Source organism: Ursus americanus, chromosome 12, assembly GCF_024610735.1.
Source record: "Ursus americanus isolate L20-20 chromosome 12, mUrsAme1.1.p, whole genome shotgun sequence".
NCBI lineage: Eukaryota > Metazoa > Chordata > Mammalia > Carnivora > Ursidae > Ursus > Ursus americanus.
In genome coordinates, this window is record NC_142138.1 from 45,976,550 (window position 1) to 45,993,662 (window position 17,113).

Consider the following 17,113-nt stretch of genomic DNA (forward strand, 5'->3'; position numbering starts at 1 on the left):
TGACTCAACATTCACAGAAAACCTCTAGTGAAAGAAAAAGGTCAAAATGAACAAAACAAAGGGAATTTAGGGAAAATAGACACAATGCAGGCTGCAGAAGAAAACTACAAAAATAAAAATGAAAACCTATAATATCCTCCAAAAGAACAAAGAAATATTGCATCCGTAAAATAAATATAAAAAAGAATGAAAGACCTCTTAGTCATTAAAAATATAATTGCAAAAGGGAAATTTTTCTCCTGAAAGATTAAAATATAAAATTGAAGAATTGTTCCAGAAGATAGAGCAAAAAGACAGAAAGATGGAAAATAAAAGATGGATAAAAAGTTAGAGGATACATTTTGGAGACTCAACATCTGACTGAGTTCCAGAAATAGCAAACAAAGGAAAGAAAAAGGAGGAAGTTATCAAAGAAAATTTCCCAGAGCTAGAGGACATGAGTAAAGGGAAGATCCCAGAAACTTCTAAAGGGAAAAATAGATCACAGGCAAAGGATCAAGAACTAGAATGGGGTCCGATGTTCAACAGCAACTCTGAACCAGGAAGACAATGGAGCAAACTTGTCAAAATTCTAAAGAGAGATTATTTTCAAAACTAGAATTCTATACCTATTCTTGCTGTCAAGGGTAAAGGAGAATAAAGTCATGTTCAGGACCCCAACGTCCCAAAAGATTTTGTTCCCCATCTCCTTTCTTAGGAAGGATGTTCTCCTCTGAAATGAATGAGTAGGCCAGGGAGGACCATAGGAGTTTCAGGATATGGGCTCCAACACAGTAAAGAAGAACAGAGAATTCCCAGAAGGGTAGCTCTGAAGCAGGTATAAAAAATATCCAGTCCAAGGAGGAGCAGGAGAATGGTAGGCTGCCAGAGGCATGTCTCCAAGGGGGGAAAAAAGGGAAATGAAGAGAATACCAGATGTGCTTGAACAAGTAGAGAAAAGATTTATACTTTGGTGAAGCATTCGGTAAAGTCCATGGGAAACCAAGCAAATAAAAAATGTGAAACAATTATTAACTTCGGGAAAACCCAAAAGTCGTATAGGAAAGAAACTATAATCAGAATACACTAGTTGGTTTATACTTCAACAAAAATAAATACACAATTTTTAAAAAAGAATACTCTACTTGGATCAGTTGTGAACGTTACTTATGTAATGAAAATGTAAACACTAAACTTCACTAAAACATTCTCAATGGTAAAAGGTTGAAAGTTTTTCCTCGAAGGTCAGGAGCAAGACAAGAGTGCCCACTCTCACCACTCCTATTCAATATAGTACTAAAAGACATAGCCAGAGCAAGAAAAAAAATAAAAGGTATCCAAATCAGAGAGGAAGAAGTGAAATCATCTTTGTTTGCAGATGATATGATCTTATGTATAGAAAAAGCCTAAAAACTCCACTAAAAACCATTAGAACTAATCAATGGATTCGGTAAAATTATAGGATACAAAATCAACATACCAAAAACAGTTGCATTCCTATAACAAAATATGTAAAAAATAAAAGAATCCCATTCACAATAGCATCAAGAATAAATTTTTCCGTTTCATAGGTCACCTTTCATTTAGTAGTTTTTTGGTTGTTTTTTGTTTTGTTTTGTTTTGTTTTGTTTTTTTACTGTGCAGAACCTTTTAGTTTGATGTAGACTCACTTATTAATTTTTGTTTTTGTGACTGTGCTTTTGTGTCATAATCAAAAAATCATTGCCAAGGCCAATATCGAGGAGCTTTTTCCCTATGTTTTCTTTAGTTTTATGGTTTCAGTTCCTATGGTTAAGTCTTTAAGCCATTCCAGATTAGTTTTTGTGAGTAGTGTAAGATAGGGTGTAATTTCATTCTTCTGTATGCAGTTATCCAGTTTTCCCAACACCGTTTATTAAAGGGACTATTCTTTTCCCTTTCTGGGCTTTTGGTGCTGTTCCACTGATCTGTGTGTCATTTTTATGCCAGTGCCACACTGTTGTGATTACTATAGCTTTGTAGCATTGTTTAGTGTGATGCCTCCAGGTTTGTTCTTCTTTCTCATGACTGCTTTGGCTATTTAGGATCTTTTGTGATACCACACAAATTTTAGAACTGCCTTTTCTTTTTCTGTGAAAACTGTCATCGGAATTTTGATGGGCAATTCATTGAATCTATATATGGTTTTGCATAGTATGGATGTTTTAATAATATGAATTCTTCAAATTCATGAACACGAAAGATCTTTCTATTTGTGTCTTCTTCACTTTCTTTCATCAAAGTCTTTTAGTTTTCAGGATATAGGTGGTTCAGCTCCTCTGCACAGTAAAAAGCAAAAAATGAAAGGCAGTCTATGAAATGGAAAAAAATATTTGCACATCATATATCTCATAAGAAGTTAATATTCAGGGGCGCCTGGGTGGCACAGCGGGTTGGGCACCTGCCTTCGGCTCAGGGCGTGATCCTGGCGTTGTGGGATCGAGCCCCACATCAGGCTCCTCTGCTGTGAGCCTGCTTCTTCCTCTCCCACTCCCCCTGTTTGTGTTCCCGCTCTCGCTGGCTATCTCTCTCTGTCAAATAAATAAATAAAATCTTTAAAAAAAAAAAAGTTAATATTCAAAATATAAAAAGAACTCATATAATCCAATAAGAACAAGAACTCCAGTTAAGGGGTGTTTGGGTGGCTCAGTTGGTTAAGTGTCTGGCTCTTGATTTTGGCCATGGTCATGATCCCAGGGTCATGAGATCAAGCCCGGGATTGGGTTCCACACTTGCAGAGCCTGCTTAAGATTCTCTTTCTCCCTCTCCTACTGCCCCTCCCCCCCATGTCCATGCTCTCTTTTTCTCTCTCTCTAAAAAAAAAAAAAAAAAAAAAAAATTGGGGCACCTGGGTGGCTCAGTCAGTTAAGCATCTGACTTCAGCTCAGGTCATGATCTCAGGGTCCTGGGATCAAGCCCCAAGTTGGGCTCCCTGCTCAGTGAGGAGTCTGCTTGTCCCTCTGACCCTACCCCTGCTCATGCTCTCTCTCTCTCTCAAATAAATAAATAACATCTTTAAAAAGGAAAATGAATAAAGGGGTGCCTGGGTGGCTCAGTCAGTTAAGTCTCCGACTCTTGGTTCCAGCTCAGATCACAATCTCAGGCTCATATGGAGCCCGGGGTTGGGCTTCTCACCCAGCACAGAGTCTGCTTGAGATTTTCTGCCTCTCCCTCTCTCCCTCTGCCCGTCCCTCCACTTGTGCAAGCACTCTCTCTCTCTCTCTCTCTAAGATAAAATCTTTTTAAAAAATGCACAGATTTAATAAATAAATACATAAATACATAAAATAAAGGTCACCTCTTAAAAAAAAATCCAGTTAAAAAATGGGCAGAGGAACTAAATAGATAATCTTTCCAAAGAAGACATACAAATGACCAACAGGTACATGAAAAGGTGCTCAACATCACTCATCATCAGGGAAATGCAAATCAAAACCACAAGGAGATATCCTCTCACACCTGTTCGAACGGCTGTCATCAAAAGACAAGAGATCATGAGTGTTGGCAAGGAGGTGGAGAAAAGGGAACCCTTGTGCACTGTAGGTGAGAATGCAAACGGGTGCAGCCACTATGGAAAACTGTATGGAAGTTCCTCAAAAAATTAAAAATAGAGCTACCCTATGACCCAGCAATCCCACTTCTAGGTATATATCCAAAGGAAATGAAAATAGGATCTCAAAGAGCTACCTGCACTCCCATGTTTATTGCAGCATTGTTCACAATGCCAAGCTATGGAAACAACCAAAATGGTAATCAAATATCAACAGATGACTAAATAAAAAAGATCTGGTGTGTACACACACACACACACAATGGAATTTTAGTCAGCCATGAGAAAGAAGAAAATCTTGCCATTTGTGAAAATGTGGATGGACCTTGAAGGCATTGTGCTAAGCGAAATACTGTATGATCTCACTTTTACGCAGAATGGAAAAAAGCTGAAACAGTAGAAACTTAGCAACAGTAGAGTGGTGACTAACCGGGCTTGGGGGTGCAGCTGGGGGAAATGGGCAGATGTTGGTTAAAGGGTACAAACTTGAAGTGAGAATGAGGTAGTTCTAGAGATCTAATGTCCGGCATGGTGGTTGTGGTCAATACGACTGTATCATATACTTGGCAATTGCTAAGAGAGCAGAACTTAAATGCTCTTACCACAATAAAGAAATGTAATTACATGACATAAGAGAGACGTTAGCTACTGCTGTGGGGGTAATCATTTTGCAATATGTAAGCATCAGATCACCACATTGTACACCTTAACCTTACACCAGGTCGTATGTCCATTACAAGATAAACAATCAGCAAACATATTTCAAAGTAAGAAATCAGGGACGCCTGGGTGGCTCAGTCAGCTGAGTGTCTGGCTCTTGGTTTTGGCTCAGGTCAGGATCTCAGGGTTGTGGGATGGGCCCCCATATTGGGCTCCATGCTGCTTGTGGAGCCTGCTTGGGATTCTCTCTCTCCCTCTCCTTCTGCCCGTCCCCCTCCCCCCAAAAAAGTGAGAAGTCGGTAGACAATATCAGAGGCTGAGAAAATACATGGCAGAAAGAACATGTAATTTGGAAGTGTGGGGTGAGTTACAGAAGAAATAGCTAACATATGACCGCTAGGGAGAGAAAATGAGCATTGGGGAGAGCAAACCGCTGCCTTTCCTGGTTAGCCTTCTGCTATTTGACGAAAGATATTTACATATTACTTTGATAAAAATAAAATGCATGTCGACTAACTTAGAGCCCTATTTCTTTATTAAGGAGTTCCACTTTGTTTTTTACATGGTGCCGAATTTTGAAACCTTAAGGTTTTGCCTCATCCCAAGGTTGACAATATCTCATGTCTGGCCTGCACTCGGGAGGGTTAGCCAGCGTGCGTCCATCTTTGTCATTCCCGTAAGCGCTGTGAGGGCTGAAGAGTTCATGCAGAGACCATCAAGTGCCAGGATACGGCAACGTGTAAAATTTCTCTTTTACAACCATTCGCTTGAAGAGGGGTCAACAGAGAGCCGTAAAGATGGTGATAGGAAGGAACCAGAACCGTTCAACTCAGAGAAGAGACGCTTGAGGCATGACTTCATCATCGCTTTCATATATACCAAAGATGGTTTCCAGCTGCTCTCGACTGGCCGAGCAGGCGTGAGGGGAATGGGTGAACAGCCAAGCCTATGGGATTTAGGAGGGAGACAGCTGCATTGCCTAACCCTAAGGAGAGTCGCTGAGGACAGCTCCAGAATCCTGTTCTCCATAGTAAAGACAATTTCCTTTTTCTGGAGGGTTGGAAAGATGGACCGTACAGTGATGTTGCTAAAAGAAACATCAGGAAAGGGTGGTGTCTTCAGGGACCACATGGCGCCCCTTCGCTAGGGACCGGATTTACTTTGGAGGTCATCCCTCCCGTTCAGGCTGGTCCTTGTCTGGGAGCCTGGGCACAAAGTTGCTTTCTCACACTGAAGAGTCCTCAGCGCTAGGCCGGATCCAACTGGAGCTGCCGCTTGCCTCTAGGACGCCGAAGTCTGCAGGACGAGCGGTTGCAGCACAGCCCTAGTGCGCATGACCCACAGCCGCCACCGGACTTGGATGCAGGCGACGATGGTTAAGCCCCTGCTTAGCGACTTGAGTTGTGCTGGTGTCCTGGGGCCAGGCAGCTTTAGCACTCAGGACAGCCGCCAGATTAAAAGGAGGGGGAAGCTCGGCCCGGGGCAGGGTGGGGGGCATATCCTAGAGTCACCTCCTCTCTCACAACTACCCAGGTCTTCCTTATGGCACCCCCACAGAAGCGGGGTGGAAGGGCTGCACACGCAGTGCGCCCTAGGGACAGAGAGCAGGCCTGTCGGGAGGCCCCAGCTTCCTCAGCTCAACCCGGGGTCGCCTGGGACGCCCAGCGCTGCACTGCCGTCCCGCAAGCCGCTTCTCCAAATATGACGAAATCCAGAGATAGGTATCATTTTAAGCTTCATTGGATGTAATCAGGTACTCTTCCTGAGGGCAAGTTCTGCGGCTTGTGAAGGAGACAGAGACGGAGGTCATGGCCACAAACACAGCAGGGGAGGCATGGCAGGGCGATGTTACCTTTGAACATGGAGAAAGGTCTAAGAAGAGAAGGTGGAGGCCTCAAAGATTACCCCACTTATTTAACCCTTTTCTGTAGGGTGGTTTCAAATGGGGGGGGGGGGCAGTGTACTGACTGACTCCTGACTCCACGAGCTGGCCTGAGCTTGAAGGGCCTTCTTTTAAACTGGTGTCTCTCGATAACCCAGCTTCTGGAACTAATGCGTCTTCTTCCAACCAAGCCCTGGAGAGCCTGGAGTCACAGCCAGGATGTGTCACACGGACGATGGCGGTCACGCCACTGCCTGAAATGGTTAATCCTCTCCCAGCAAAACCTTTTCAGAAAGATGATGCCCGAGCCTAGACTTCAAAACCTGGAGGGCCAGCCTCCACACTGGCCTGTGAACCACTTGTTTCCCTACCAGATGGAAAGCAGGTGCTGTCCGCTTTTCCCTGCATCCTCTCGAGCGCTGTAGTAAGTTCTAAGGCACATAAATCTCCTAAATGGAAAAGTAAACATTCTTCCTTTAAAAAAAAAAAAAAAAAAAGCTGAGGAAAGGGAAAAACCATGTCAGATTTTCCTGGCCGGTACTGCTCTTCTGGTTTATCAGACCAACATGAATTCAGATCAGCAATAGTTTCCCTGGCATTTCCTATTTTCAATAATACTGAGTTAAAACACACATCACCCTTTTCGTGGGGCGACTGGATCAGAGTTACTCCACTCCCAATAGGACTTTCGGGTTCTCCTTTCCTTCCTGGATGATTTCAGTAACAGCAAAATACAGCTCTTTGCCAACTCTTGAGACGTTTCTGGCCGCATTCCTTTTCTCTCCCTCAAAACCTAGGCTCTTGTCAAAACCTTAATTCATAGTGACTTATTAGCAACCAGAGCGAGTCGTAGAATAATCCATTATGAAGTAACCAAGCTTCACTTGGAATCAGTGAGGGGGCTTCTCGGAAAGGGCCTCATTTTCTAGAACTGGCACCAGCGGGGAATTGAGGGGGTCAGGGGAGGGGTGGCGCCAGCCCTCCCTCCTTTGTTTCATCTTTCAGGTTTGGGGTAGAGTGAGGGCCGTGCCATTCTGTTCTTTTTCACTTTTTGTTTCCCCCCTGCTTGTGAAACTGGCTCTTGCGTTCTTGGTTGCTCTGTCATGACAAGTTCCACAAATGATTCACACTGAAGTGACCTTTAAAGAGCGGAGTAGAAATCAGCTAGATTTTAGGAGCCCTGAGCTGTGCGGAAGCTGGAACTTTCTGTCCCTTTAACATGAAGCTGGAGCTCACTGGTGTCCCTGTGGCTGCCCTTCCTGGCCACATGATTTCGTGGTGATTTTTAATCACCAAGCTAATGCTGGCAATATTTACATATGTAATATAGACCTTGGAAATTATTATGTAATTAAACTTCTGAAAGTGAAAATGAGATTAAGAGAAAATTTACAGGATTGGGGAAGGGGGGAGGCATGGTAAAGAGGGAAGCTTGTTTATTTTCATTCTGCAGTATTTTTTTTAAATTTTCCATTCTGTTTGTTTGCAGCATTGAGTGCCATGAAAAGGAGTTAGTCCAAGAAATAACCTTAGCTACCAATGAGTATAAAAGTTTTGCCAAATGCTTATTGCATTACTGCTTTATAAATGTTAGTCCTGCTGATGATTTGAACCAGAGAGACATTTTAAATGGTGTGTTTTAAATGCTGTCTTTTCTTCCCCCCATTCCCAGGAATAAAAATGACCCCCCTGATCGCCCAGTCCTTTGGTCTCTCTCCATTCTCTTCTGCTACCATCAAGGAACCGCCATAAAAGGGTCCTTTCTAATCACTGCCACGAGGATTCCGAGAACCATTCTCATGTACATTTCCAGCGCACTGAAAGGCAAGGTAGGATGTCCTCAGTGTGCCCTGCAGTGGGCGCGGGAGGGGCAGAAAAGGGAACCCCTGGACGCCGGGCAGGCCCCAGGACAGGAGTGTGGACCCGTGGCAGTGGCCATTCCGAAGCCTCCAGTGTTCTTCGGATCCCATCCCACCCCCGCCCCCAGCAACCTTTTTGTCCCCAGCCTCCGTTTTGTTTGCGGTTTTGTTTGTTGGGTTTTTTGGGGTTGTTGTTTTGGGTTGTTGTTGGGTTTTGTTTTGTTTTGTTTTGCTTTTGCCCACAAGGTAGTGGAGGTGGGGTGGGGAGGGAGTAGTTCTGAGTTAGCAGGTTTTCCTTCTCATTTAAATGCTGAACAAAGGGGAGGACTTTTTCAGATAAAACTTTGACAAGTTTTTGTGGACATTTATCCTGCTTTTTTGTTTTTGTTTTTTTTTAAGTAAGAAAATATACTACAAGATAGGAATAATATTTGTTTGTTTCTGTTTTAATGCTAAGATATTCCTTACTTTTCTGTTTCCTAGAGGGTGCCATGGGAAGTGACTGGTGGGGGGGGAGTTTTAGTAAGTGAGTGTGAGAGAGAATGTGTGTGTGTGTGTGTGTGTGCGCAGGTGTTTGCACGTGCATGTGTGTGCATGCGTGAGAGAGAGAGTGTGCATGTGTGCGAAAGAGAGAGAGAGACAGCAAGAGAAAACTTAAGAGTGCTTAAGAGTGAGAAATGGACAAGCTGACCTAAATCTCAGCTCAAAAGACAGAAAACTGTAGGGCTTTTGTGCCTGGGGGTTTTTCTCCTCCCTGGTTTTTATTTCCATGCACATTTGGTTATGAATGCCAGTGGAAACCAGAACACCAGGAAAACAGCTGTTCTCATGGTATTTCTGGCCTGCCAAACAAGGGAAGGTTGGACTTTTCCCAACTTTTCTGTTCTCACACAATGTTAATCCCTCCCCCATCCCCACCTCAGTGCTTGTGACTTGATCAGAGTTTCACAAGTTTACTTGATTCTAACCTTTTGGACATAGGTAAGTGTCCTTAGTAAATTGGGGAAATTCTACACATGGATTTATTCCTATATTTTAAATTGTTTGATATTTTTAAGGTCTATAATCAAGACTTAAGATTAGTATATGAATTAGGAATAATGGATTGAATTTCACATAAAATTATCTAGCTTCCTTATCATGAAATACATGCTAAGCAATTCCCCTGATCAGAGAGCATTTTCTTAGGTTTCTATTGAAAGATTGCATTGTAGATACTAATTACATGCCCACATTAAAAAAGAAGCAAGTTTGACTTTTTCCGAAATAAATCCTATGGTGAGATTTTCAGGGCTAAATTTCAAGCAATAAAAATACACATGCATTTTGGTGACTTGAAGAGGCATTCCAATTCCACGCCAAATCCAGCTCCTCTGGCCCCTCCTTCCTCGTTTTGCAATTGATCCTTCAATTTCAAGAAGGGTTTTTTTGAAGAGCAGAACAGATTTCTATTTTAAATATATTCATTACATACATTAGCAATAGATAATCACAAATTAATGAGCAGTAGGGGCCCTTGCCATCCTTCCTAGAGCTAGGCTTCTTGCACTCTGGGCCAGCAGCCTTCCAGAAATCTAAAAGGGAAGTCAGTGGGTTGGTCTCTCTGGCAGAGGTCTAAAAGGTTATTTATCACTTTTGAGATCCCGGAAGGATCAAGGGGCCAAACCCCCTTTTAGTGATCTCACTACTGGAGAAATGTGTCCTTTCTTCAGTTATGAAGACACGGTTTTCCCCACACTGTGTCTACAATTTAAACACTTCGCACCGCCTCTGTGTGATCTTTCCTGCGTGAAATGGCTCATTCACGACCACAGCCGGGCTGAAAAGTATCCAGATAAAGTTTCATCCAATTGAGTTAACATTGGGACAAGAAAATGTCCATATAAGGCTGCGTTACTTCTGGGGTCCTCAGAGAGGACTATTTCAGGATTGTTCACAGGGCTTTTTTTTTTTTTTTTTTTTTTTTAAACTCTGGGCAGTCAGTGGGACACATTCAATCCCACCCCTCCTCCAAGAGTTTTATTATTCACTCTTGAGCTGTGCATATGTCCAAATTATATTTCAAAGGACTAATTTGTCCCTTGAAATTTAGCCCTGAAAATCTCACTATGGGAATTTTTTTTTTTTCAAAAAAAAAGTTAAACTTGATTCTTTTTTTTTTTTTATATGGGCACATAATTAGTATCTACAATGCATTATTTGTTTCACTCTCTTTGGGATGTGGCTTTTTCAAGAGTACAAACTGGTTTGAAAAAGCAGATTTTATCATTGATGACATTTAGGGAAGATGGAAAGAGAGTTCTTTTTTTTTTAAACTAGAACCAGAAAGCTTAGTTTCCCTTTGCTAGTAAACATGGACTAACCCATTTCCCTTTTTGCTGAGGTCAGTAGCAGTCATCGCAAGGTAAGCCCACAGGAGAGAAACTTCCCTCCTCAGTGATAATAATGGTAATAATTAGTAGTAGTAGCATGTGCAGAACAGAAGAAAATCTCCCACACTGAGTGCTGCCCCAGGGGCATAAATCTCGAGTAGAAACGCACTGTGTGTCTGCAGAAACTGCCTGCTTCCTTCTTGCCTGGGTAGGTTTCTGACTGTGTTCGTTTGTTCTGACGCTGATCCCGGCAGCATGGTGCGTGGTCCAGGTGCGTGTCCAGGTGCTGCTTCTGCTGTTTCTGGTGTCTTGACAAGTGCCTGCGCCAGTTCAACCAGGTATGTCTCCTACCGCGTGCCCCGGGGACACACAGAGAGGTCCTCCAGCGGACTCCATCTCTTAGGTCTGGGGTTGGCAAATCTTTCTGTGCAAGGCCAGATCGTATGAATATTTTAGGCTTTGGGGCCATTCAGTCTCAGTTGTAACTACTCAACTCTGCTGTGGTAGTAGGAAGGCAGCCACAGACGAAATGCAAATGAATGGGCATGACTGCATTCCAAAACCCTTTATTTATGGACACTGAAATGTGAATTTCATATAATTTTCACCTGTCAAGAAATGTTATTCTTCTTCTGATTTTTTTCCCAACAGTTTAAAAATGTGAAAGTTATTCTTAGCTTTGACCAGAGGAGAGCAGGCTGTCTGATGGTTCTGGCTTCTGGGCTGTAGCTTATATAGGCCATTAAAGCCATTCTTCCAATGCTGAAAGAAATGTGTTTCCTGTCTCAGAAATAAAAAGGGGAGGAGTCTGTAGAAATTCCAGCATAATGAGTATGTGTCAACTGAGAGCTAATTGTCAATGTCTTCTTCAAGAACTATAACTTTCCTGAAATAGGAAAAGAATTGCCTCTCTGATTTTTGTATATTTCACCAGCTTTTCCCTTTCAAGCTATAAATATTCCTTTAAAAATCAGAAAAAAAATTTTATACTGCAATTGTCTGAATTTCAGATTTTTTTCTTGAATCTTTCAAATTGATGGACATTTATATGTTACGTTTTCCTGTAGATTATTTAGGAAATTAATAGCCCTTAGTCAAATTTACACAAAGCAGTATTTTTCTAAGTCAGCTTTTATAATTTAAAAGTCCACAGAAATCTCACTTAGCAAAGTGTTTCTTATTATTGCCCCTCTTCCTAACAAATATACCAGCAGAAGTAAAGGGACTGATTAGACCATCCATGTTTAACATCTTATTATAAGTGGTATTAAGAATACCTTTCATTGTTCAGGGGAAAGTGTAATCTTATAGTGTAAACCTCCATTTTTGAGGCTCTTAAGAATCTTGGAGTTCATTTTAGAGTGTATTTCATTTTCTTTCGGTTTGCTTTAAGCCTGCATGTAAAGCATAGTAAAATACCATAGTACCTGCGGCTCCTGGGTGGCTCAGGCAGTTAAGTGTCTGCCTTCTGCTCAGGTCAGGATCCTCGGGGTCCTGGGATCAAGCCCGCATCCCATCGGGGTCCTGCTCAGTGGGGAGCCTACTTCCTCCTCCCCCTCTGCTGCTCCCCCTGCTTGTGCTCTCTCTCTCTCTCAAATAAATAAATAAAATTTTTAAAAAAATACCATAGCACCTTTCAGAATGGTGAGTCGTATAGCAAGTGAAACCAGACCCTATGAATGTCTAGTCATGGATGTGATATGCCAGCTTCTCTCTTCCTAGAACCGTGTGCACGTATCAGACACCAATTTACTCTGCAAAGATATTGAGATACATTACAAAAATATACTATGACTATATATATCTCTCTCTCTCCATGAAAATCAAGGCTAAGAAACATAAACTGAAAAGACTAGAGCAGTGGGACCATTGATATGCAGATATGTTGGCCACATGGTCCCATAAGGTCATTTGCCATCCCCTCTCACTATATATATAAATTCACTTTCTTTCTCTGTGGCTCCTGCACTTGTGGAAGCCTAGGGGCTCCTTGTGGATGCTGGAGGAACCACCTCTTCAGGAGAGGAGAGCAGGGGTGAGGAGGCAGAAGCCTGGGCTCTGGCCCTGTGCCTCCACCCCCTTACACTGCCTTCCGCACAGAGCAGTGCCCCTCTGATGGGAGCTGGGAGTGGGATTCCACCGCAGACTTCATTTGACGACAGGGCTATGCCGCTAAATCGTATGTGTAAGCCACTGGCCTATCCCATGTTTGTGCTTCTCTCCTCTGCCTTGTGATCCTGAGGGACATACTTTCTGCGCTCTGAAATTTCACCACTTCATATGAACCCAATCCCCTTTCCCTTGGGAGTTCAAACTGTTTCGAGGACCATAAGTAGCCTCAGTATTAGCCACACCTTCATTACCATTATAAAGGCGACGGACCCTACACCAGATGTGCAGGGAGAGTGACTGTCCCTGACTCACAGAAAGGCTCAGCTAGCCGGGATCCAGATCATGGTGCATCCGTGTTGCCAGCAGGGCTGGGTCCTCAGATTCTGATCGTGGGGCTGGCGCAGTAGGCCCGGCCTACACCAGCGGTCGGAGCGGCCTTTCCCTTGCGGTGGCTCCTGCAGGACCAGGCAGTACGGGCGAACACGGGCGCTGCCGGGAGGCCCGAGGGTTAGGAGAGGGAGAGAGAGGTGGAAGCATGGAGAAGGAAGAGGAAAAAAACTTGATGTGAATTCTGATAGGGAGGAAACAGTCGCCTCTAGTCTAAATCACCTACTGGAAAACAGTGAAATACAGATCTTAAGAATAAAGATAATCACCGTATAATTGTGGTCAGAGCTGTTGGTGATCTCATTTGGCAGAAGACAAAGGGAAAGGAGCCTAACGTGAGAAGGAATTTAGATTAGCCTTTTGAAAAATCTCCTGGCACTGTCATGAGTTCCTGGGGGAAGATTTCTGGAAATCTGATTTAAAAGTGCCGAGGCCTATTTTATTGGCCTGGTTTGGTGCAATCGGAGCTGGGAAATGCTAAAAGAGAATGAGACCCATTTGTTCCCGTCAGAACCCAGATGCTCTTCTTCACTTAACATCAAGGCGCTGGTCGTGTTTCAGCCCTGCTGCTTCAAAGCCCGATCCATCTTGGCCAACCCCGGGAGGGAGGCAGGTGGCAGTTGGCTGCGTTTTATAGACACCCGGCCTAAGGCTGCGCAGTAACTCACTTGCAGACTGGGAGACCAAACCCCGCGTGTCATCATGTCTCATCGTTTGTCTCTCCCTCATAAATACAAATATGTGTATACCTGAAAAAATCACACGGGTACACCTCCCACATTTATTTATCCAACAACTGGGTGCTCGTTTATGCTGTATTCCAACCGTCTGAACCCGGGCATAAAGGGGAAGGGGACTGTGGTGACAGAGCCAATACACAGCGAGCTGACAAGCTAGCCAGCCTGAGAGATGCGGGAGCAGTAGGAGGCGTTCGCCTGAGACTTTTGGGTAGCAGTGCGGAGAGGTGCGTGCGTGGGCGCTGGCACGGGACTACGCAGTTCGCGAAGGGGGGCGTAGAAATGAGGAGAGGTTCATGAAGACTCGCGTTTGGCTGAGAGCGGAGAGCGCCCGCGGGAGGTCACCCGCTGACAAGGGCAGCAGTAGCTGTGGGCTGTTTGGCGCTCCCTGCGTTGCCGGCTGTATGCTGAGCACTCGCCCTGCCCTCACATCAGTTGTTCGTTTTCCCCACAGCCCTTTGAGATAGTATCTCCAATTCATAGATGAGGCTTGAGAGGGCACGCAGCTCGGAGCAGAACTAGGTTGAAACCCGTAGCTGCTTTGCCTCCAGGACCCAAGCCCTTCCCCAGTATGCATTGCTAAGCAGGGGGAGAGGCAGTCGCAAGTACTGTCTGTGGTAGATCTCTCCGGCGTCCGTCACACGTCCGTTTGCTGACAGTTGAGCAAAAGCTTTTACAGGGCAGATTTTGTGGAGGACAGGACAGGTGTAGGGGCATTGAAAAGGGTGAAGGATGAATCATGCAATTACAGATCCAGAAAAGGCTTGTTGGGGGGGGAGTGGTCAGGGCCCACCTTTTCCCCTCGGGGGAGTCAGTGTCAAAGCTTCTGGGAGGCTGGGCTGGCTGTTCTCAGAGATTTCCATCAAGGAGATTCTGTGGCCTCCCCCTCCCTCCCAGCATGTACCAGGAGCCTGACTGAGAAGTTCCCCTGTGGGGCTCTGCAGGCTGACGCAATGGCAGGAATGACACACCTCTTATTTCTTATGGTATCCACACACAGGTCCTCATGGAAATGTCTCCCGAAGCGTGCATCTCTTGTCCATTGATGACACAGATATCTAGCCTAACTCTGATGTTATAGATCAGTGTTCCTCTAGGTTTGAAACCCACTGGTGGGCCATAATACTCTTCCGGATGGTTCCAAACTGAGCTGAACATTCCAGAATGTTCTTTCTTCAATTCTTATAGGCAAATGGCAAAATTGCATGGGTTTTCATTTTCGCCTACAACCAAGAGCTACTAACTAATCAGTAAAGTACATAGTGTGCTTACTAAAATGCGCCATTTATGAACTAAAATTGGTGTTTTACTTCGTTTCCTGCGGACTCAAATTCATTACTCTGTCAAGACGTCAGGCTGCCGACGCTTTGCCTGGGAACACTGCAAGCTTGTGAATGTGCGCTCGCCAAGCCGGGCTTAGCAAACGGGAAAGAACACTTTGCTGTGGGCCTACCACCAGAGTCGCTGTGGGTTGGCTCTGTTGTTCAACTGCAGTTATTCTTGTCTTAATTAACATTTTACTTCTGTTGACTATTTGGCTCTTGTTTAATTTGCCGTCTTTTAATCATGTGGAGCCTCGCATTCCTCTTCAGTGCTTTGTTCTCGCAGCGGAAGTGGGGATGGGCGTGGGAAGAGAGCTGTGGGCCGAGGGCGAACGCTTGGAGAGTGACGGTTTCCCCTCCAGACTCCTGCGAGGAGCTCCTGGGTAAAGGCGGCCCTAGTCAGGTGCAGCAGTAGGTGGCTCCTGCCTGCCTCGTGGCACGGGGGTGAATCCCTCCACCTTCCTGAGCTCCTGCAGAATGAGAATGCCGCTTTTGGGTCCTCCTGGTGCCCAGCTGAGAGGTGGGCTCTGCGGAGGCCGCGCTGCCGCATCACAGAGTGGGGAGAGAGTGAATTGCGTGCTTTTCTGGCTTTTTGCACGTCGTACTTCTCCTCTGTGCTGAGGACTTGGCCTGGGATCACAAGGAGCCGCGAGCGGTGGTTTATGTGGCCTGTATCTCCAGCCTCCGAGGGCTGTGGGTGCACGGAGCATGTGCGGGGCCATCCAGCAGCGTCCCCTTGCCGCGGTGCTCCCAGGGCTGCGTGACAGCAGCCCTGGGAGCAAATGCATGAAATGACTGGTGACCAGAGGCTGGTGAGACGCCAGTCACCTCTGTCAGTCTCACGAGTGGAGAGCCGTGTGACGCCCAGCACCTCACGTCCCTCCTCCGCCGTGGGCATCCCTGCCCGTGCCCTGCTCAGCCCCTGGAGGAGAGACAAGACGCTCCTGTCTGCCTTCGTGCAGGCCCTACAGCTACCAGCCTACGGTCCTTTTAGGCGTCTATTGGGTATGAGACACGAAGTGGATCAGAAATGGCCGTAGCTTCCTGTCTTCCTAACAGATACACTGCTCAGAAAGGCCGCAGATGATCTTGTCCAGTCCAGGGCAAAGAAAAACCCACCGCTGCTTGGAAAACACACCCCCTCCCCTCCCTGCTTCATAGCCCACCCCCGCCACCCACACTGCCTGCCAGTCCCTTTTTTCAGCGCTCAAAATGTTGGGCTCTGTCTTCCAAGCCTTTGTGGCAGGCTTGATTTTGTAATATCTCAAAGCCTTCTCTCCCCATGGCTGGCTTTCCTTGCAGTTAACTCGGTTTCAATGATCCTTTTCTCCTAGTCCCATCAATAGCAAAGACACTCGGTGACCCGTCTCTGTCAGGTTTTGGTTCATCCCAAGCCAACTGGCAGATCTCCAGTGACTTCCCTTCTCTCCCCAGGGCAGCCCGTACAAATCAGGAAAAAAAAAAAAAAAAAGTAATGAATATTGTGCAACTTCTCTGACTGGATTATGAACACGATGTGAAGTTTCTGAAAAGGACACAGTGCTCTTGGTAGCTGACGTTGCCGTAATGGCGTCCTCACGTCCAGACGGCCGTTCTCCCAGGAACAGCAGTGGCTCTGGGTCCTGCCACTCCCCAGCTATTCTGGGGGAAGCCAGCTGATGGTGAGGCACCCTGGAGAGGTGCCCCCAAGTGTGCATGTTTTAGGAAGAAGCTAACATGTGTGTCAATATGATAGTTTGCATCAAGGCCCATTTATAGATGATGGTAATCCTCACAGCCCAGCTGTTTGGTGGCAAATGCTACTACCCTGGCTTTAGATAGAAAGGAATTGAGACACCTATTTGTCAGGGGCCCCCGACTGTCTGCGAGAAAACTAACTGTATGCTCATGTTTCCTGGTGCCTGGCTCTGAGCCTGCTGTGCGTAGGGGCCTGGCTTCATGTGCCGTCTTGGGAGCAGCCTCTCTGGAGCCCAGCTCCCACCTGCTGTGGGTGTGTTGCAAGGGTCAGGGCTCAGGAGGGTGAGGCCCTGAAGCCCTCTTCGCCAAGTGGGCCTTAGCAGCCTCTCCTCCTTCTGCAGTGAGGCCCGGTGAACAGCTGCCATCTTAGGCTGCGCTCTGAGGTCCTTCCCAACTTGAAATTCTTCCGCCGTCTCAGAGAGGCAATTCGTTGAGTGAATGACTGCATCACCATGGGGAAGGGAAGGTCAGCTGTGCATGCAGCCCTCGGCTAATCAG

At 45.5% G+C, this 17,113-nt stretch overlaps 1 protein-coding gene across 3 annotated transcripts in view; it reads left to right on the forward strand.

Annotated features, from left to right (window-relative positions):
* SLC44A3 (solute carrier family 44 member 3) overlaps positions 1–17,113 on the forward strand; it is a 95,459-nt gene that overhangs the window by 51,805 nt on the left and 26,541 nt on the right. For all 3 annotated transcript variants that reach the window (XM_045801735.2, XM_087866112.1, XM_045801736.2), the window contains exons 11-12: positions 7,762–7,918; positions 10,575–10,658. In XM_045801735.2, the coding sequence (XP_045657691.1) occupies positions 7,762–7,918; positions 10,575–10,658 (241 nt within the window). The remainder of the gene's footprint in view (positions 1–7,761; positions 7,919–10,574; positions 10,659–17,113) is intronic.